This window comes from Carlito syrichta, unplaced genomic scaffold (genome assembly GCF_000164805.1).
Source record: "Carlito syrichta isolate Samal-C Ts95f unplaced genomic scaffold, Tarsius_syrichta-2.0.1 Scaffold304738, whole genome shotgun sequence".
NCBI lineage: Eukaryota > Metazoa > Chordata > Mammalia > Primates > Tarsiidae > Carlito > Carlito syrichta.
This window is the reverse complement of record NW_007248834.1, coordinates 35,836-57,353: the sequence shown is the minus strand read 5'-3', so window position 1 is coordinate 57,353 and position 21,518 is coordinate 35,836. Positions and strand designations below refer to the sequence as shown.

General features: G+C 42.2%; 1 protein-coding gene and 1 pseudogene across 3 annotated transcripts in view; one reads left to right on the top strand and one right to left on the bottom strand.

Moving 5' to 3' along the window:
* The window catches only part of YWHAE (tyrosine 3-monooxygenase/tryptophan 5-monooxygenase activation protein epsilon), a 57,295-nt gene that overhangs the window by 28,845 nt on the left and 6,932 nt on the right, over positions 1-21,518 (top strand). Inside the window, exons 2-6 of one of the 3 annotated variants that reach the window (XM_021713767.1) lie at positions 13,079-13,278; positions 18,256-18,362; positions 18,968-19,174; positions 20,352-20,482; positions 21,455-21,460. In XM_021713767.1, the coding sequence (XP_021569442.1) occupies positions 13,079-13,278; positions 18,256-18,362; positions 18,968-19,174; positions 20,352-20,482; positions 21,455-21,460 (651 nt within the window). Of the gene's footprint in view, positions 1-13,078; positions 13,279-18,255; positions 18,363-18,967; positions 19,175-20,351; positions 20,489-21,454; positions 21,461-21,518 lie in introns of all 3 variants that reach the window. The other 2 variants (XM_021713766.1, XM_008060794.2) reach the window with 2 other exon arrangements.
* LOC103263134 lies at positions 5,939-6,302 on the bottom strand (annotated as a pseudogene).

Here is a 21,518-nt window from a genome sequence, read left to right as displayed (position 1 = left end):
CAGAGATGAGATCTCGTCAAGTTGCCCAGGCGGGTCTCGAACCCGCGGACTCAAGCAATCCACTCACCTCAGCCTCCCAAAGTGCTGGGATTACAGGCTGAGCCACCGAACCCGGCCTAAACTACATTTTAAAATATTAAATTTGTCTTTCTGGTAGGATCATTGAAACAGTTAATTCACATCTTTTTATTATTATTATTAATGTTAATTCACATCTTTTTAATTTAAGTTTTTTTTAAGAGATGAGGTCTTGCTGTGTTACCCAGGTTGGTCTCGAACTGCTGGGATTACAGGCTTGAGCCACCGTATCCAGCTGCATATGCTCTTTTTTGTTTCTTGAGTTGGAATCACTCTGTCGCCCAGGCTTAAGTGGAGTGGCACGCTCATGACCACCGCAGTCTTGACTTGCTGGACTCAGGTGATCCTTCTGCCTCAGCCTTCCAAGTAGCTGAAATTACTGGCACGGGCCACCAGACCTGGCTAATTTTTTGATTTATTATGGAGATGAGGTCTTGCCAAGTTGTCCAGGTTGGTCTCGAACCCGTGGACTTAGGCAGTCCTCTCACCTTGGCCTCCCAAAGTGCTGGGATTATAGGCATGAGCCACCACACCCGACCTGTTTTTTTGTTTTTTAAATAGGAGTCTTACTGTCACCCAGGCTGGAGTGCAATGGCACACTCATGGCCACTGCAGCCTCGGCCTGCTGGGCTCACATTGATTCTTCTGCCTCAGCTTTCCAAGTAGCTTAAACCACAGACTTACGCCACCACACCTGGCTAAATTTTTGGTTTATTGTAGATACAGGGTCTCACCAAGTCGCCCAGGCTGGTCTTGAACTCCCAGGGTCATGTGAGCATGCCACTGTACTCCAGCCTGGGCAACAAGAGTGAGACTCCAACTCAAAAATAGAAACAAATAAAGGAATCCTTATATAGATAAATGCAAGTAAACACTCAAATCTGAAGCAGTGTGATTAAATCAAAAGCACAGCTCTGGAGTTAGATCGCCTGGGTTGTGCTCTATTAACTTTGTGATATTGAGTGAACTTAGTCTCCATGTTCTTTATTTTCTTTATTTTTAATTTTTCTATATTTATTTTATTTTTCTATATTTATTTTATTTATAAATATTTTCTTTATTTTTAATTTTTCTATATTTATTTATTTATTTATTTTTGAGTTGGTGTTTCACTCCATCACCCAGACTGGAGTGCAGTGGTACGCTTCCGGCCACCGCAGCCTCGACCTGCTGGGCTCCGGTGATCCTTCCGCCTTAGCCTTCCAAGTAGCCGGAACTACAGGTACACACTACCACACCCGGCTAGTTTTTGATTTATTGTAGAGACAAAGTCTTGCCAAGTTGTCCAGGTGAGTCTGGAACCTGCTGGTTCAGGCAATCTGCTCACCTTGGCCCCCCAAAGTACTGGGATTACAGGCTAAGGCACTGAACCCTGCCAATTTTTAAATTTTTAGTTGGAGTCTTACTCTGTTGCCTAGGCTGGAGTGCAGTGACATGCTCACGGCCACCGCAGCCTTGACCTGCTGGGCTCAGGCGATCCTTCCACTTTAGCTTTCCAAGTAGCTGGAACTACAGGCGTGCGCCACCATGCCCAGCCAATTTTTTTTATTTATTATAGAGATGAGGTCTCGCCAAGTTGCCCAGGCTGTTCTCGAACCCATGGACTCAGGCATTCCTCTCACCTTGGCCTCCCAAGGTGCTGGGATTAAAGTGCTGAGCCTGGCCCATGTTCTTTATTTTCTTTGGATAAAATGGGATAATATTGGTATTTATGAGGTCTTTTGAAATAATTACATACATTAATACATGTGAAGTATTTGGAATAGTGCATCACATGAGGTATTTTATTTGTGAATGAGTTTGTTAAATGAATATGTAAATACTTCAGAGAGCTAAATTAAAGTCAAGAGGAAAAACATTTGACTCTCCTGGCAGTAACGAATAGATGTACTCCAGATGAAGTTGGTTCTATGAAATGAATGTCTGGGCTGCTATCCTACGATGAAAGGAAAATGACCTGGAACCAGACTTACCATGTTTGATTACTGTGTTTTTAACTTGTGGAGATTATATGTTTCAGGGTTTATACAACAGTCGTGGTTTTTAATCAGCTATCCATTGTCCACAGACTATCAGAAGTCCTAGAAATTTTATTTCATTACTCAATCTTCATGTACCAAACTGCCTGTGCATCTGGAAGTAATGAATTGACCATTTTAGTTTTCTGGTTCATAAGTTATGATCATATGATAGCCTGCAAACATGATAGCCTTTCCTCACCTCAGAAATGTTTAGATCTCATTGATAAAATACTTGCTGCAAGGATGATACCATGAAATGCTAGTTGTGTTGAGGAGTCTTATGTGAATATAATGGTTTATATTAGTCTTCTACTGATGAAGATTTTAAGGGAGTGGTTAGTCTAGAGATAAAGCTTTCCCATATAGTTTTGGGGTACGTTATTGTTAGTATTAAGTTTCTGTTGCTGATGTTAAAAGGATAAGGATCACACTGATGTTAAGAGAGTGCTTCATTATAGCTATAATTTGTAGAAATTGGTAAAAGCACTGTTTGTAGAATGTTTAGAGAGATGAAGAAACTGTCTCCTGCCAGGCTCTGTAGTGCTTGCCTGTAGTCCCAGCTACTTAGGCGGGGGTAGATGGGTGAGGGGGACTGAGGCAGGAGGATCACTTGAAGCCAGGAGTTTGAGGCTGTAGTGTAGTATGCTATAATTGTGTGCTTGTAATTAGCCACTGACGTGCTTACAGTCTCAACAACATAGAAAGAGCTGCTTTAAAAAAAAAGCCATTTTACTCAGCTCGGTGGCTCAGCTTGTAATCCCAGCGCTTTGGGAGGCTGAGGTAAGTGGATTGCCTGAGCCCGCGGGTTCGAGACCTGCCTGGGCAACTTGGCGAGACTTCATCTCTACAATAAATCAAAAATTAACTGGGCGTGGTAGCGCACACCTGTAGTTCCAGCTACTTGGAAGGCTGAGGCGGAAGGATCGCCGGAGCCCAGGAGGTCGAGGCTGCAGTGGCCAGGAGCAGTCACTACACTACAGTCTGGGTGACAGAGTGAGACTTCAACTCAAAAAAAAAAAAAGTGATTTCCTTACTTATGGGACTGCTAACCCTTAATCTACTACATTAAAAGTTGGAGGAATAAAAGGAAGGTTGGACAGATTCCTGAAAATGAGGGGCCAAGGGGAATCAGTTGGTATTTTATTTTATTTTTTAGATTACAATCGGTATTTTAAAATTTAGCAACTTTTGCATATTAGGAATAAAAGATAGATAACTCATTTACATAGCTGACAAAGTATCTGAACAGATATTTCTCCAGAGAACATCCACAAGTGGCTAATATGCACGTGAAAAGATGCTCAACACCATTAGCTATCGAGAAAATGTAAACTAAAACCACAAAGATATACCACCTTCATATTCATTAGGATGATTAGTTAACCAAAAGCAAATAGACACCTTAGTGTTCATGAAGATGTTGCCAGATTAGAATCTTCCTACATTGGGGTAGGTGTGTAAATATGGTACAGCCCTTGTAGAAAACAGTTTGGCATGTCCTTCCTTAAAAGTCTTTTACCATATGATTCTGAAGTTCCTCTTAGTTTACTCAAGTATATATTCCTACAAAAACTTTTCCAAGAACATTTATAGCTTTATTTCATAATAGCTAAAAACTAAAAGCAAATCAGGTGTCCACTAACTAAACAGGTATTTTTTTTAAGCTGGAATCTTGCCCAAGCTGGAGTATAATGGCACTATCATGGCCACAGAAGCCTCGACCTGCTGGGCTCAAGCGGTCTTCTTACCTCAGCCTCCCAAGGTGCTTACCTCAGCCTCCCAAGGTGCTAGGCTTACAGGCATGAGCCACCACACTCGACCAGATGGCTTAATTTCAATATTATCGTGTCTCAGGGAATAGGGAAGCCTGAGGAAGAAAGAGACAAACAACACACACATTTATTTATGTTCCTCAGTACAAGGTACACCAAAATGATTAAAATAGTAACATCAAAGGTCAGTTAGTGATCACAGATCACTGTAACAGACATGATAAAAAAGCTTGGCTCGGCATGAGGGCTTATGCCTGTAATTCTAGCACTTTGGGAGGCTGAGGTAAGAGATCACTTGAGCCCAGGAGCTCGAGACTAGCCTAGGCAACATAGCACGACCTCATCCCTACAAAAAATAATTACCCAGGCATGGTGTGTACACACATCTGTGATCCTAGATACCTGGGAGGCTAAAGCAGTAGGATCACCTAAGCTCGGAGGAGCAAGGCTGTGATGAGTCATGGTCATGCCACTGCACTCCCGCCTGGGTGACAGAGTGAGACCCTGACCAACAACAACAAAAAATTGAAATATTGCAAGAATTAGGACCAGGCATGACAATGCACACCTGTAATCCCAGCACCTTGTGAGACTGACAAGGGAGGACTGCTTGAGGACAGGAGTTCAAGAATAGCCTGGGCTAAATAGCAAAATCTTGTCTCTACAGAAAGTTAAAATACTTTTTAAAAAAAGTAGTGCAAGATCCAGGTGTGGCTCATGCCTTTAATCCCAGCACTTTGGGAGGCTGAGGTAAGAGGACTGCCTGAGCTCACAGGTTCAAGGTCAGCCTGGACAACTTGGCAAGACCTCATCTCTACAATAAAATTAGCTGGGTGTGGTGGTGCGTGCCTGTAATTCTGTCATTCTGTCACTCTAGCTACTTGGAAGGCTGAGGTGTAAGGATTGTCTGAGCCCCAGCAGGTGAAGGCTGCAACATAGCAAGATATTGTCTCTACAAAAAATTAGCCAGAAAGTAGTCCCAGCTACTTGGTAGACTAAGGTGGAAGGATCACCTGAGGCTGTGGTGAGCCGTGATTGTGTCACTGCACTCCAACCTGGGCAACAGAGTGAGACTCTGGCTTCAAAAGAAAGCAGTTAGACCGTTTAATAACTCTACAGTTATTTAAGTGAAAGGAGGAGTTCAAATTTCTCATAATTCTAATGCTAGAAATAAGCTTAGTAAGCAAGGCATGTTAAAAACCAAGATAGACTGAAAGCTAGGCCTATTGGACCAACCAGCCAAAGCTGAGAATGCAGAAGAAAAGTTGCTTGGGGGCGGGAGATAGGTATTTCACTCTGTCTTCCAGGCTGAATTGCAATGGCTTACTCAGGGCAGCCTCGACCTGCTGCTCAGGTGATTCTTAGCTACAAGAACTAGCTAAGATAATTGATGAGGGTGGCTACACTAAAGAGCATATTTTTAGTGTCAACAAAACAGCCTACTTTTTTTTTTAATTTATTTTTATTTTTTATTTTTTTGGGTTGGAGTCTCACTCTGTCATCTAGACTGGAGTGCAGTGGCCACTCCCGGCCACCGTAGTCTCGACCTGCTGGGCTCTGGTGATCCTTCCGCCTCAGTCTTCCAAGTAGCTGCAACTACAGACGCGCGCTACCGCGCCCGGCTCGTTTTTGATTTATTGTAGAGATGAAGTCTCACCAAGTTGCCCAGGAGGATCTCGAACCCGCGGGCTCAGGCAATCCACTCACCCCAGCCTCCCAAAGGCGTGGGATTACAGGCTAAGCCACCGAGCCTGGCTAGTAGCTGGTGATCTTAAGTGGAAGCCATCATTGACCATTTCAGAAATTCTAGAGCCCTTAAGAATTATGTTACACTGCACTCCAGCCTGGGCGATAGAGTGAGACTCCGACTCAAAAAAACCCCAAAAAGTTAAATCAACTTTGTCTGTGCCTTATAAATAGAACAACAAAGCCCAGATGATAGCATGATTCACAGCATGGTTTACTGAATACTTAAACCCACTGTAAAACCTCCTTGCAAAAATTACTTTCAGAACATTACTCTTTTTCCTCTCTCAGTTATATTAACTCTAATAGGCAGGAATAGTCTTAGAAATCTTTATCTTCATCAGATGCTTGCAAAACTTTTGGTCTTTGAGCTGAACATGGAGCTTTACTCCATCGATAATATGATTTTCCTACTGTAGTGCATTCTGAAATTCTTCTGAAGAAAACTGTATCCACCCCATACCTTTGTGAAAACTAGTCTCTTTGTCAAAGGGTATGATGCACTTTCGTATATGACCAAACTGTGCAAAGTGTTCTCTCAGCTCACTGGACACACGGTCCAAGGAATTTGTCTAACAAAAGCAATGTGCTGATTAACATTTACTCATAGCGCCACTGCTCCTCTTGCTGCCAAGGCCCCATGTTTAGGCAAAAGGGCCTCCGGAACCTGCAGTTGCAACCCCATTACTCTTTGTTGTTGTTATTATTATTTATTTTCTTTCTTTTTTGGAGACAAGGTTTCACTGTGTTTTCTAGACTTGTCTTGAGCTCCTGTGCTTAAGCAATCCTAATGCCTTGGCCTCCCAAAGTGCTGGGATTGCAGGTGTGAGTCACCACACCCAACCCCATTACTGCTCATTGACAATATACCTGGCCACCCATGAGCTCTGAAGGAGACTCATGTTTTCATGCCTGCTAGCATAACTATTCTGCAGCCCATGAATCAAGGAGTAATTTTTATTGTCAAGACTTAATATTTAAGGAATACATTTTATAAGGCTATATATAGCTGCCATAAGTAGATCTGGACATTTGATGGATCTGGACAGAGTAACTTGGAAACTTTCTGCAAAGCATTCCCCGTTCTAGACACCTTTAAGAACATTTGGGATTCAAAGGAAGAGTTTTAAATATCAACATTAAAAGGAGTTTAGAAGTAATAGACCCCAAACCTCACAGATGCCTTTGAGGGTTTCAGGACTTCAGTGGAGGAAGGAACTGCCGAAGTGGTAGAAATAGCAAAAGACTAGAATTAGAAATGAAGCCTGAAGATAGACTAAATTGTTGCAATCTCATACGAATGGATGGGAAGTTGCTTATAAGCAAAGAATGTGGTTTCTTGTTTTGTTTATTTACTTTTTTTTGAGTTGGAGTCTCACTCCGTCACCCAGACTGGAGTGCAGTGGCTCACTCCCGGCCACCACAGCCTCGACCTGCTGGGCTCACTCCTGGCCACCACAGCCTCGACCTGCTGGGCTCTGGCGATCCTTCTGCCTCAGCCTTCCAAGTAGCTGGAACTACAGCTACGCGCTACCACGCCCAGCTAGTTTTTTTGATTTTATTGTAGAGATGAGGTCTTGCCAAGTTGCCCAGGCGGATCTCGAACCTGCAAGACTCAGGCAATCCACTCACCTCAGCCTCCCAAAGTGCTGGGATTACAGGCTGAACCACCAAGCCTGGCTAGAATGCGATTTCTTTAGATGGAAACTGATAAAGATCCTGTGACTGTTGGGATAAAAACAAAGCGTTTGTGATATCACATAAACTTAGTTGATAAAGCAGCAGAGTTTGAGAGAATTGACACCAAATTGGGGGGGTGGATGTCTACTGTTTCCCAGGTGATCCTTCTTCCTCAGCCTCCATGATAGATGGTACTATATGTATGTGTCATCATGTAAAATTTTTATTTTGTAAAGCCGAAGACTGGCTATGTCGCCTAGGTTGGTCTTGAATTCCTAGGCTCAAGCGTTCCTCCTGCCTCAGTTTTCTAAAGTGCTGGGATTACAGGCATGAACTACCATGCCCAACTTTGACTCCAATATTGAAAGAAGGTCTGTGGATTAAATGCTGCCAAACAGCATTGCATACCACAGAGGAATCTTTTGTTCATTGGTATTGCAAACTTCATTGCCTTATTTTTAGAAATTGTCGCTGGGCACAGTGGCTCATGTCTGTAATACCAGGACTTTGTGAGGCTTGAGTCCAGGAGTTAAAGGTTGCAGTGAGCTATGATCGCACCACTGTGTTCTAACCTGGGTAACAGAGTGAGGCCTTGTCCCCCTGCCCAAAAGAGATTGTTATAGCTACCTTAGCCTTCAGCAGCCACCACCGTTATGAATCAGCAGCCATCAGCATCAAGGCAAGACCCACCAGCAAAAAGATGGTGATTCACTGAAGACTCAAATGATTATCATTTTTTAGCAACAAAGTATTTTAAAACAAAGGTATGTATACATGTAGGCATATGCCGTTGATTGTACTCAATAGATTATATTGTAAGTATAATTTTTATATGCAGTGTAAGATTCATGTTACTCATGTAATATTTGCTTTATTGTGGTGGTCTGGAACAACCTGCAATATCTCCAGGGTATACCTGTATATGAAGTGTTCAGAATAGGCAAATTTATAGAGACAGAAAATGGATTGGTGGTTGGCTTGAGCTTGGGGCTTAGGGTAAATGGTAAGTGACTGCTAGTGAATTTGGGACTTTCCTTTTTGTAGTAATGAAAATATTCTAAAATTGTGATGATTGCAGAAATCTGTGAATATACTAACAATCATTGTATTGTACACTTTAAATGGGTGAATTGTTGTGGTATGTGAAATATATTAATACAACTGGGACTGGGCGTGGTGGCTCATGCCTCTAATCCCAGCACTTCTGGGAGGAGTTGAGGAGGGAGGACCACTTCAGTCCAGGGGTTTGAAACGAGCCTGCCAGCATAACAAGACCATGTCTCTAAAAAGTAAATAATTAAAAATTAAAGCTGTAATTAAATCAAAGAGGAGGCCAGCAGTTGTGGCTCACACCTGTAATCCCAGCACTTTGGGAAGGTGGAGGCAAGAGGATTGTCTGAGCCCACTCTGGGCAGCATAGTGAGACCTCGTCTCTACAGAAAATAAAAAAATTATCTGGGCGTGGTGGTGTGTGCCTGTAGTTGGAAAGGCTGAGGCGGAAGGATCACCTGAGCCCAGAACGTTGAGTCTCCAGTGGCCTGTGATCATGGTATTGCATTTCAGTCTGAGAGAGTGAGACTCAAAAAATAAATCAATAAATAAATGAGGAAAACCTCTGCTTCTGGAATTTTATCACACAGCCCACTCTGCATTGTTTTGTGGATGTCGAAATAAAGAGTTACATTTACTTGAATCTGGAATAATAGACTACCACTGAGTATTTTGCATACACTTCCCCTTGCATTATAAAAATATTATATCTTTATTGTTGAAAATATGGAAAACACAGAAAAGTGAAGAAAATCTAAATAATTTGGAATAGTACACAGAGATACGTCAGTGTTAAATTTTTGGTAATATTAGATAGCTATGTATTGTTTTTGCTGTGTATCATGTTGCAGAGCCCTACAATAAAAAAAAAATTAATGGTACTGTTTTTGGTGTAGCTAGGTTATATGTGAATTGCTTTTGTGGGGACCAGATTAGAAAGTTGAACTACTGGTTCATCTCTGGGGTATGTTTGACTGTTTGATTTTTGAGAATAAAGTAATGAAGTGATGCTGCTTTACTGCCTCTAATTTCTTTTTGAGTTTGAGTTTCACTCTGTCGCCCAGGCTGGAGTGCAGTGGCATGCACATGGCCACTGAAGCCTCGACCTGCTGGGTTCAGGCAAGCCTTCCACTTCAGCCTTTCAACTAGCTGGGACTACAGGCATGCACTCCCGGCTCATTTTTAATTTATTATAGAGGTGAGGTTTCGTCAAGTTGCCCAGGCTGATTTCAAACCCATGGGCTCAGGCAGTCCTCTTACTTCAGCCTCCCAGAGTGCTGGGATTATAGGTATGATCCACTGTGCCCGACCACTGCTTCTAAATTTAACCTGTCTCATGACTGGTTTAGAAAATGAGACATGTTTTAAATGAATGCTTTTGGATTTCAAAAAATGAGTTAATGGTCTTATTATCATACCCTTTTTTTTGTTTTTAGTTGGAGTCTCACTCTGTTGCCCAGACTGGAGTGCAGTGGCCGCTCCCGGCCACCGCAGCTTCAACCTGCTGGGCTCCGGCGATCCTTCCACCTCAGCCTTCCAAGTAGCTGGAACTACAGGCACGTGCTACCATGCCTGGCTAATTTTTTGATTTATTGTAGAGATGAGGTCTCGCCAAGTTGCCCAGGTGGGTTTCAAACCCGCGGGCTCGGGCAATCCACTCACCTCAGCCTCCCAAAGCGCGGGACTACAGGCTAACAGGCTGAGCCACCGAGCCTGGCTAATAATTTTTTAATGCTTCAGAATTGCATTGCAAAACCAATTTGAGGTACATTTTATATACAAAAGGTACCACTTTTACAATATGTATAATTCTGTTTTGAATAGTGCATACAGTTGTGTAACCACTGTAGTAAATAGTTTGCTTCACTCTCAGATTTCCATTGAGTTTTCCTTTGCACACAATCTCTTCACTTCACCCCCACCTTGGTAACCACTTACTTGTTTCTGTCTTTTTTTTTTTTTTTTTTTGAGTTGGAGTCTCACTCTGTCGCCCAGACTGGAGTGCAGTGGCACACTCTCGGCCACCGCAGCCTCGACCTGCTGGGCTTCGGCGATCCTTCCGCCTCAGCCTTCCAAGTAGCTGGAATTACAGGCACGTGCAACCACGCCTGACTAATTTTTTTGATTTATTGTAGAGATGAGGTCTCGCCAAGTTGCCCAGGTGGGTCTCGAACCCACGAACTCAGGCAATTCACTCACCTCAGCCTACCAAAGCGCTGGATTGCAGGCTGAGCCACCGAGCCTGGCCAGCATTTTTTATAATTCTATATCAGTGGAATTAGGAAGTCCTTTTAATCTGGCTGTTTTTCACTTAGCATGATGCTTTTGAAATTCTTGTGTTGTTGCTTGTATCAGTTAATTCTTTATTTACTGCTATGCAGAGGATGCCAGAAAAATGTATGCACTTTGAGAAAGGAAAAACAACCTAATATTTTATATATACCAATAACTAGAGATGAATCAAGTCATATTTTACTTTTATATTTACAAGAGGTGCTTAAGATGGTTCCAAACACTTCTGATTATGGCGAATTAAAAGTAATACATAGATAACATGTCTTAAAATGTGTATATGCTTTTTTGGTCCCTCCCCCCGCCCCCTCATATGTTTAAGCTGGTCACATTTGACAGTGGGGAGGTGTACATCAACATTAGCCACCATGCTCATCCTAATCCCCCCCCTTTTTTTTGAGTTGGAGTCTCATTCTGTCACCCAGACTGGAGTGCAGTGGCTGCTCCTGACCACTGCGGCCTGGACCTGTTGGACTCCGGTGATCCTTCCACCTCAGCCTTCCAAGTAGCTGGAACTACAGGCATGCACTAACATGCCCGGCTAATTTTTTTGGTTTATTGTAGAGATGAGGTCTCGCCAAGTTGCCCAGGCGGGTCTCGAACCCGCGGGCTCAGGCAATCCACTCACCTCAGCCTCCCAAAGTGCGGGATTACAGGCTGAGCCACCGATCCGGGCTCTAATTTCCCCTTTTGATGCACATTTTAGTTGCTACTTTTTGGCTGTTATGAGTAACGTTGCCATGAACATTTGTGTAACAGTCTTTGTGAAGATAATCTTTTCATTTCTCTTGGGTAACCTCTACAACTGGAATTGCTGAGTCATATGGTAAATATTTAACTATAAAAGAAATTGCCTAGGCTGGATGCTGTGGCTCACGCCTGTAATCCCAACACTGGGAGGCATAGGTGAGAGGATTGCCTGAGCTCAGGGGTTCCAGACCAGCCTAGGCAACCTTGGCGAGACCTTGTCTCTACAATAAATCAAGAAAAATTAGCCAAGCGTGGTGAGGCGCATGCCTGTGGTTCCAGCTATTTGGAAGGCTAAGGTGGATGGATTGCCTGAGCCCAGCAGGTCCAGGCCGTGGTGGTCATCAGCATGGCACTGCACTCCTGCCTGGGCAGCAGATTGAGACTGTAGCTCAAAAAAAAAAAAAAAGAATTGGAAATTTCAAAAGACTTTAGAACTTTTTATTCTATTAATTTTCTTTTTTTGAGTTGGAGTCTCACTCTGTCGGCCAGACTGGAGTGCAGTGGCCGCTCCTGGCCACCGCACCTTGACCTGCTGATCTCTGGCGTTCCTTCTGCCTCAGCCTTCCCAGTAGCCGGAATTACAGGCGCGCGCTGCCACGCCCGGCTGATTTTTTTATTTATTGTAGAGATGAGGTCTCGCTGCCTAGGTGGGTCTCGAACCTATGGGCTCAGAGAATCCACTCACCTCAGCCTCCCAAAGGCGCGGGATTACAGGCTGAGCCACCGAGCCCGGCTTATTAATTTTCTGATAGTGCTGAAAGGATTTCTTTTGACACCTGTTTTCCTGGAGTTTCACATTAGAAAGATTCTCCTTAATTTAGCATTCTATTAAGTAGTGTTTTATAAAGTCACCTATTAGTTAAGGAATGCTTGTGCTTATGGTGTTAATGTATACTAAGGGTGCCATTTAAAATGCAGTTTCATCACCAAAAATTCTGAATCATTAGTTGAATAGCCACATGATAGTATGGCACTCAGTCTTTTGCAAAAGTGTAGTTTTAAAAAATATATTTAGTTTATATTTATTGACCTGTTGGTGGTTTTCCTTCACTAGCTGTTATGTTTTCCTGGGCTTGGGATATATCCCATGATTTATCTGGGCTCTTTTCTTTTCTCGCCACCTAGTGGCAGCAAGTAGGAACAGTCAGAAGTTTTTACCAACGGAGGAATTTGTGTTTGTGACTAACCATATGCTTAGTGTATTCTTGCTGTATGAATGAATTCCTCTTTCTTTTATGACTTTGGTTTTTGGGAAGTACAATTTATTTGTAAGGAAATACATTTTGGACCCTGTAAATTTTCCCCTCCATTTATTTTGTTGGAAGAGCCAGTAAATTTTTAGTCTTGGTCTTAAATTCCAGCTCAGTTTTTTACTAGAAAATGGATGGGTGTGCGTTCCTAGTTCCCTAATTTAATGAGAGATGCCTCCAAGCCACTAAATTATACTAGATAGTATGTAAAGTCTTACTGATTCCATGTAACTTATATTCTAGATTTTCTTGTGTTGGCTGTTAGTTTCATTTCTTTCATATGTTTGGGGGTTTTTTCTTATATCAAGTTTGATGGTTGTGAAGTTACTTTTGTTTAAATTTTTATCTTTTTTCAGTGGCTTGGCAGAAAAACTACTTTGAAGGGATATAGTCATAAAATTTCAAGTTTGTAAGGTCTGATTTGGCTTTTCTTTTATAGAAATGGTGGAATCAATGAAGAAAGTAGCAGGGATGGATGTGGAGCTGACAGTTGAAGAAAGAAACCTCCTATCTGTTGCATATAAAAATGTGATTGGAGCTAGAAGAGCCTCCTGGAGAATAATCAGCAGCATTGAACAGAAAGAAGAAAACAAGGGGGGAGAAGACAAACTAAAAATGATTCGGGAATATCGGCAAATGGTAAGATTGCAGTAGTCTCTTATCCACAGCTTCGCTTACATGTGATACGGTATGATATTTTGACAGACCACATTCATAAAGATTTTATTAGAATGTATTGTTATTTTGTCCTTTACTGTGCCTAGTTTATAAGTTAAACTCCATAATTAGTATATATGTATAGGACAAAACATAGTATATATAAGTCTTGGTATTATTCATGATTTCAGGCATCTACTGGGGATCTTGGAGTGTATCCCTTTTGAATAAGGTGGAACGTCTGTATTTTTTTTTTTTTTAATTTTTTGAGTTGGAGTCTCACTCTGTCACCCAGACTGGAGTGCAGTGGTCGCTCCTGGCCACCGCAGCCTCAACCTGCTGGGCTCCGGCGATCCTTCCGCCTCAGCCTTCCAAGTAGCTGAAACTATAGGCGTGCCCTACCACGCCTGGCTAGTTTTTGATTTGTTGTAGAGATGAGGTCTCGCCAAGTTGCCCACCTCAGCCTCCCAAAGGCACAGGATTACAGGCTGAGCCACCGAGCCCAGCTAACTTCTGTATTTTTAAAGAAAAATGATGAGTTGTTAAAATAGGTGTTGATGTTGGGTTAATTTGTAGAGTTTGTTTTGGTAGCATTCCTCTTTTCAGTTTTCATATCCAGTGTTGTAGTTTAAAAAATAATTTTTTTTTTGGCTAGAGATGGTGGCTTGTTATGTTATCTTAGTTGGTCTTGAGCTCCTGGCTTCAAGCTGTTCTCTTGCCTCAGCCTTCCAGAATGGTAGAATTACAGACATAAGCTACTGTGCCTGGCCTCTTTTATTTTTATAGTTCGAAAAGAAAAGAGCGCCTATTTCTTTTGAGTGTCTGACTTAGGTCTCAGGCCTAAGCTGTCAGTATAATATTCAGCTTTAGTCGTTCGACATTTTAACTCACAGCCTAGCATACATAATATATACATATATATGCATACATATAATGTACACATTATATATATACGTATAATATATGTATGTCTATATATATGTAGTGTATGTCTTACATATAAATGGATTTTTGTGTTTTACTCACTTGGATTAGAAATTACAGGATACAGAGTATCTCAGAACAGTGGCGAAGAACTCCTTCCCCACCCCCTCACTCCTCACCCCTCATTCAGTTTTCAGCACTGCCTGACTAGAGAACAAATTTTATTTTTATTTTTATTGTGTTAAAATAGTTCATTGACTCTTTGAAATTAACATTCAGGGCAATATAACAAATATTTGAGTGTACTGTGAGTGCAAGTATGAAATGGATATGATTGCTGTTCTTATGGAGACTTAGGGCTAGTCATTGCTTTTTAAGCAGAATAGAACGTATCGGGGACACTTTAAGGGTAAGAATTTTTTTTAGATTTTTAATTAATTTATTTTAAAGATGTGGGATACAATTCAGGATTAGGTATATCAAGTGGTCATTGTACAGGTGAAGTTTGGGCCTCCCTTTGTTGTCCCCACTAGGGTAAGAATTTTATGAAATTATTTCGGATATCATGTATCTGTATAAACATACAATTCTTCATTATTTTTCTGGCTTAGTGAAATTAAGCAGAAATAAGACTGGTCACGGTGACTCATGTCTAGAATCCTAGCACTTTCTGAGGCTGAGGTGGGAGGATTGTTCGAAGGCAGGAGTTAGAGACTGGTCTGGGGAACATCTCAAGACCTCATCTCTACAATAAATCAAAAATTAGCTGGGCGTGGTAGCGCGCGCCTGTAGTTCCAGCTACTCAGAAGGCTGAGGCGGAAGGATCGCCCGGAGTCCAGCAGGTCGAGGCTGCGGTAGCCGGGAGCGGCCACTGCACTCCAGTCTGGGTGACAGTGAGACTCCAACTCAAAAACCAAAAAAAGCAAAAACAAACAAAAAGAAAGTAAATTAACCAAAAATTTTAAATAAATGTATAATCTTTTTTTCTTTTTCTTTCTGAGTTAGAGTCTCATTCTGTTTCCCAGCTTACTGTAACCTCAACCTCCCAGGCTCAGGCTATCATTCTGCCTTAGCCTCCCTAGTAGCTGAGGCAACAGATGTTGCCTAGGGTGGTCTCAAACTCCTGGACTCGAGTAGTCCTCCTGCCTCAGCCTCCCATAGTGCTGGAATTACAGGTGTGAGCTACCACGCCTGGCCTTAGCAATGTTTTTCTTAACTGTAGGTATTCAAAAAATTTGATAGCCATTATTCTAGTGCAGTGGTTCTCAGTGAGGTCATTTGTCCTTCAGAAGACATTGGGCAATGTCTAGATATATTTTTGATTGTCACAGCTTGGAGGTTGCTATTGGCATCTACCGAGACTGAGATACTGCTAAACATCTTAATCTAAGCATGGAACAATTCCTACAACAAAGTATTACCTTGCCCAAAATGTCAGTAATAACTGCTGTTGGGAAACTGATCGTAGTGTATAGGACAGGCATGTGAGCACCTGTAAGAAACCAGTGTTGGGAATTAACAGGACAAGTGCAGAGTGAGCTTGGCAGGGAGAGGCAAAGGGTGGTGGAACCACTGCCACTCCAACTCTACTGGGCACTGTCCTAAGTGGTAGGGACATATTTTTATTATATATAATTATGGAAGATATTTTATGTAGCCGTTAACATGGCCCCGGAAGGGATAGGTATTAATCCTAATTTATTCATGGGAAAACTGAGGTTTTGAGTGTTTAAGTAACATAGTGAAGGTCACATAGAAGGTTGACAACTGGGATTGATGTTACTCTTACCCTAAAAATATGTTGGGGCAGCCGGGCTCGGTGGCTCAGCCTGTAATCCCGCGCCTTTGGGAGGCTGAGGTGAGTGTATTGCCTGAGCCTGAGGGTTCGAGACCTGCAGCGAGACCTCATCTCTACAATAAATAAAAAAATCAGCCAGGCGTGGTAGCGCATGCCTGTAATTCCGGCTACTTGGAAGGCTGAGGCGGAAGGATCGCCGGAGCCCAGCAGGCCGGAGTGGCCACTGCACTCCAGTCTGGGTGACAGAGTGAGACTCCAACTCAAAAAAAAAAAAAAAAAGTGCTGAAGAAAGACATCAATTAGCTAGACTGTGGGATTTGGGCTAGCTAGGCAAGGGAAGCAAGGAAGCAAGCAAGCGACCGATGAATTGTGAGATGTGAAAGGTTCAAAGGTCTTGGTGAGTTCCGAAATAGGAATAGCAAGAATAAAGGAACTAAAAAAGGAAGTTATGGACTGAGAATGGGATATTAGAATTTAGTACTTTTTTAGTATGGAGCAGCACAGTTAGGTGTATTGATGGGTAAAGTTTATTAAGAAGAGATCAGATAACTCTTTGAATGGAACGTGGACAATAATACCTTGGTGTAATATAAGGTATTGGAGAGACTCAGTGAATGTGAGAGAAGGGCCCAGAGATCTATTGATGACAAAAATTGAGAAATAGAACATAGAGTATTAGTTTCTGAGAAGAGAGGGTTTGGAGTAATAGAGCAACCAGTGAATATGTGAGGAGCTCAGAGAATTTAGAAATCTTCCTTCTCCTACCCGGTGAGGTGGCTCACACCTTTGTTCCCAGTACTTTGTGAGGCTGAGGCGAGAGGATTGCTTCAGCCCAGGAGTTCAAAACCAGTCTAGAACCCAGGTGCAATGGCTCAGGCCTGTACCATTGGGAGGCCAGGGTGAGAAGATTGCTTGAACCCAGGGGTTCAAGACCAGCCTGGGCAACCTGGCAAGACCTGTTGTCTACAATAAATTTAAAAATTAGCTGGGCGTGATGGTGCGTGCTTGCAGTTTCAGCTACTTGGACGGCTGAGGCAGAAGGATCACCTGAACCCAGCAGGTCAAGGCTGTGGTGGTTGGGGAGCATGCCACTGCACTCCCACATGGGCGGCAGAATGAGACTCCGACTCAAAAAAACCAGTCTAGGCAACATAGTGAGACCCTTTCTCTACAAGAGTTAAAAAAGGAAATTAAAAAATTAGCCACAGTGGTGTGTGTGCCTGTAGTCACAGCTGCTTGGGTGGTTTAGATGGGAGGATCACTTAAACTCAGCTGTTTGAGAGGGACTGTCTATAAAAGAAAAAGAAAATCTTTCATCTCCTGTAGGAATCTCTGCTTGAAAACCCACAGAGAGGTAATTTATTCAGAAAAGAGCTAGTTATTTAGGAATAAGGATGAAATTATAAGAGAAGAAAAGGTGGGAGGGAGTGTTCTTTACAGTGGAAATGTGGTTCCAGAGGTTTGAGAGGAACCTGAAAGGGTTCAGTAGTGTCAGCATGAGTTAGTAGAAAATGGAGAGCAAGATGGATATGCGTGTTTAAGGAGTGGTGTGCATTTTTAGCATTGTAAAACTGATAGAGATGAGTGGCAATATTTATTTCAGTACACAGATTTTTACCATAACTGGTTATGGATTTCTACCACTAAAGTGATTGCCTGTTGAGCATTGTTAGAAATGTGAGAACTGAAGGCAAACTGCCTAGGGTTGAGTTTTGATTCCGTTCCTTGAAACTTGCCTGGGTTCAAATCTAGCTGTGCTACGGTTTTGTTTTGTTTTGTTTTGTTTTGAGGTGGAGTCTCACTCTGTCACCCAGGCTGGAGTACAGTAGCACACTCACGGCCACCTCGGTGTCGACCTGCTGGGCTCTGGCGATCCTTCCACATCAGCCTTCCAAATACCCAGAACTACAGGCACATGCTACCATGCCTGGCTAATTTTTGATGTATTATAGAGATGCGGTCTCGCCAAGTAGCACAAGCTGGTCTTGAACTCCCGGGCTCAGGCATTCCACTTGCCTTGGCCTCCCAAAGTGCTGGGATTATAGGCGTGAGCCACCTTGCCAGGCTTTTCTCTGCTTTTGTATTGAGAGGGAGGGAGTTTTGAGACAATTCGTGTTCTGTTTAATACTAAGCTGTCTTCTCCCACACCAGAGGTAGGTAGAATGTTTAATAATTTAAAGTATTTCTAGACTTAGACAATCTGTGTGATTTTTTTTTTTTTTTTTCCTTTTTTCCAGGTTGAGACTGAGCTAAAGTTAATCTGTTGTGACATTCTGGATGTACTGGACAAACACCTCATTCCAGCAGCTAACACTGGCGAGTCCAAGGTTTTCTATTATAAAATGTAGGTTCTATATTAGAAGGGAAAATGTAAGATTAAAAATGGCCTTCTTAGAATCATGGCTTTTTTTCTGTGTAGGTTTTCAATTTTCAAGAATTGTTACTTACTGTTGGAAGTATAAAACATGGAGGAGTGAATCCTCATGATTAAGAAAGTTTTGTTATACTATTATAAAAATATATTAGCTTTTGCTTCACTTATTTTTGCCTTTGTTGGTTCTCTCCCACAACTCTACCCCCACTGCAATGGCCATACGCTTCACGGTGCTGTCTTAACGTTTTATATAAACATTTTATTTTATGATGAATAGCTTGTGCCATTCCTTGATTTAGTAAGTGCTACTTTCGTTGATTTTTTTTTTTTTTAATCACCTTAGTTAATTTCTCTGGGATTTTGCTTATGTTGGGTAACAAAGTGCCTAAGGGAAAAAAAAACTAAAGAAGCCAGTCATTCCCTGAAAGGACCTTTTTAAAATTGAAATACGTCTCTTAATTGTTACATATATTTTTGTCACATTTTATATAACAGAAAATTTTTAAAGTTTATTTTCCTTTAAAAAAAAATCATTGTTCCTGGTTTAATTTCTTTTTTCTTTTGCTTTGTTTTAGGAAAGGGGACTACCACAGGTATCTGGCAGAATTTGCAACAGGAAATGACAGGAAGGAGGCTGCAGAGAATAGCCTAGTGGCTTATAAAGCTGCTAGTGATATTGCAATGACAGAACTTCCACCAACACACCCTATTCGCTTAGGACTTGCTCTCAATTTTTCCGTATTCTACTATGAAATCCTTAATTCCCCTGACCGTGCCTGCAGGTAAGTCATAAAGGAAGACACAGCGTCTCAGGGTGAAATTGAAATAGGTTACAAAGTAGCATAGCTACTTGATTTTCTGTCTTCTTTCTTGAGAGACTGCTCCCCTTTCCGCCCCGCACACCCACTCCCCCAATTTTACTTTTTTGAGTTTTGGAGTTTCAGGCTGTCGTGCAGTGGCACACTCCTGGCCACTACACCCTCGACCTTCTGGGCTCAGGCTATCCTTCAGCCTCAGCCTTCCAAATAGCTGGAACTACAGGCACGCGCCACCATGCCCGGCTAATTTTTTGATTTGTTGTAGAGTTGGGGTCTCACCAGGTTGCCCAGGCTGGTCTCGAACCTGTGGGCTCAGGCAGTCCTCTCACCTCGACTTCCCAAAGTGCTGGGATCATAGGTGTGAGCCACTACATCTGACTTTTTTTTTTTTTTTTGAATGCTTGTTTTGCTCTTTTTCTTTGCTTTCCTGCCTCCATTAACATAAAACATTAAATTAGCCGGGCTCGGTGGCTCAGCCTATTATCTCGCGCCTTTGGGAGGCTGAGGTGAGTGGATTGCCTGAGCCCTCGGGTTTGAGACCCGCCTGGGCAGGCGAGACCTCATCTCTACAATAAATCAAAAAATTAGCTGGGTGTGGTAGCGCGCGCCTGTAATTCCAGGTATTTGGAAGGCTGAAGCAGAAGGCTCGCCCGAGCCCAGCAGGTTGAGACTGCAGTGTCTGGGAGCGGCCACTGCACTCCACTCTGGGCGACAGAGTGAGACTCCAACTCAAAAAAAAAAAACCAAACAAAAAAATAAAACATTAAATTTTATTGCATTAAACTCAGAAATATTGTTCAGAATTTCTTTTGGCATTAAAGCTTTATTAAATAGTTAGAGGCAGTGTTGTGTGCCTTTAGTCCCATCTACTTCTACTGTGGTGGAAGTACCGCTTGAGCCTACAGTTCAAGTGCAGTGTGGACAACATAGTAACAAAAAAAAACCTTATTAAACAAAATACTGACCAGAACTTGGAAATACCTTTATTCTTCATCTCTTTTGGTAGATGTTTAGGATGGAACTTGATCTTTATATTCTTTTGGCTTATGATAATTCTGGCCTATCAGTGACAGGCTTGTAGAAATTGAGAGGTAGTGCTTCACATGTTTTTATTCTAAGACATTCATTTGCATCCTTTTAGGTTGGCAAAAGCAGCTTTTGATGATGCAATTGCAGAACTGGATACGCTGAGTGAAGAAAGCTATAAGGACTCTACACTTATCATGCAGTTGTTACGTGATAATCTGACACTATGGACTTCAGACATGCAGGGTGATGGTAAGTAAACTTTATGAAGTAAATCATCTCTCAATTGCTGTATCTTTTTACTCCTTTCAGAAATTTCTGGTATTTCTATACATCAAACTACAGTTTAGACTCACAGCCTGTCCTCTAAGCTATCAAGTTTTAACTATTGCTTTTACAGGAAATGGTATTAGGCTGTAAGATGATAAAGTAAACAACCTAGTTGGGAAAAGGGGTCTTATGTTAATATACACAGATTTTAAAAAGTTTTGCCTTTAATAATGTTTTGTTAAGCTTAACTTATCTTTTCCCTTCATACTGTTTTGTTTTGTTTTGTTTTGTTTTTGAGTTGGAGTCTCACTCTGTCGCCCAGACTGGAGTGCAGTGGCCGCTCCCGGCCACCTCAGCCTCGACCTGCTGGGCTCCGGCAATCCTTCCGCCTCAGCCTTCCAAGTAGCTGGAATTACAGGCGCGCGCTACCACACCCAGCTAATTTTTTGATTTATTGTAGAGGTGAGATCTCGCCTGCCCAGGCGGGTCTCAAACTCACGGGCTCAGGCAATCCACTCACCTCAGCCTCCCAAAGGCGCGGGATTACAGGCTGAGCCACCGAGCCCGGCCATACTATGTTTTGAAGGTTAAGGACAAAAAAGATGGAGAACAAGCAGATTCATTTTTAAGGGGCTGAGATTACTTGTATTTAAAACTAGATGATATCAGTATGTATTTATGAAGCATCTTCTCTGTGTTAAAGTCTTTTACCTAAAAGAGAATTAGTTTCCCTCTTGAATTCTATAAAGAAATGCAGTGTTCTGTCCTTGGGTCCTTATTTAAGAGATCTGGTGCAGTCCTTTTAGTTATTTATTTATATTTTTTGAGTTGGAGTCTCACTCTGTTGCCCAGACTGGAGTGCAGTGGCCGCTCCCGGCCACCGCAGCCTCGACCTGCTGGACTCCAGCTATCCTTCCACCTCAGCCTTCTAAGTAGCTGGAACTACAGGCACGTGCCACCACACCCAGCTAATTTTTCTTGATTTATTGTAGAGATGAAGTCTCACCAAGTT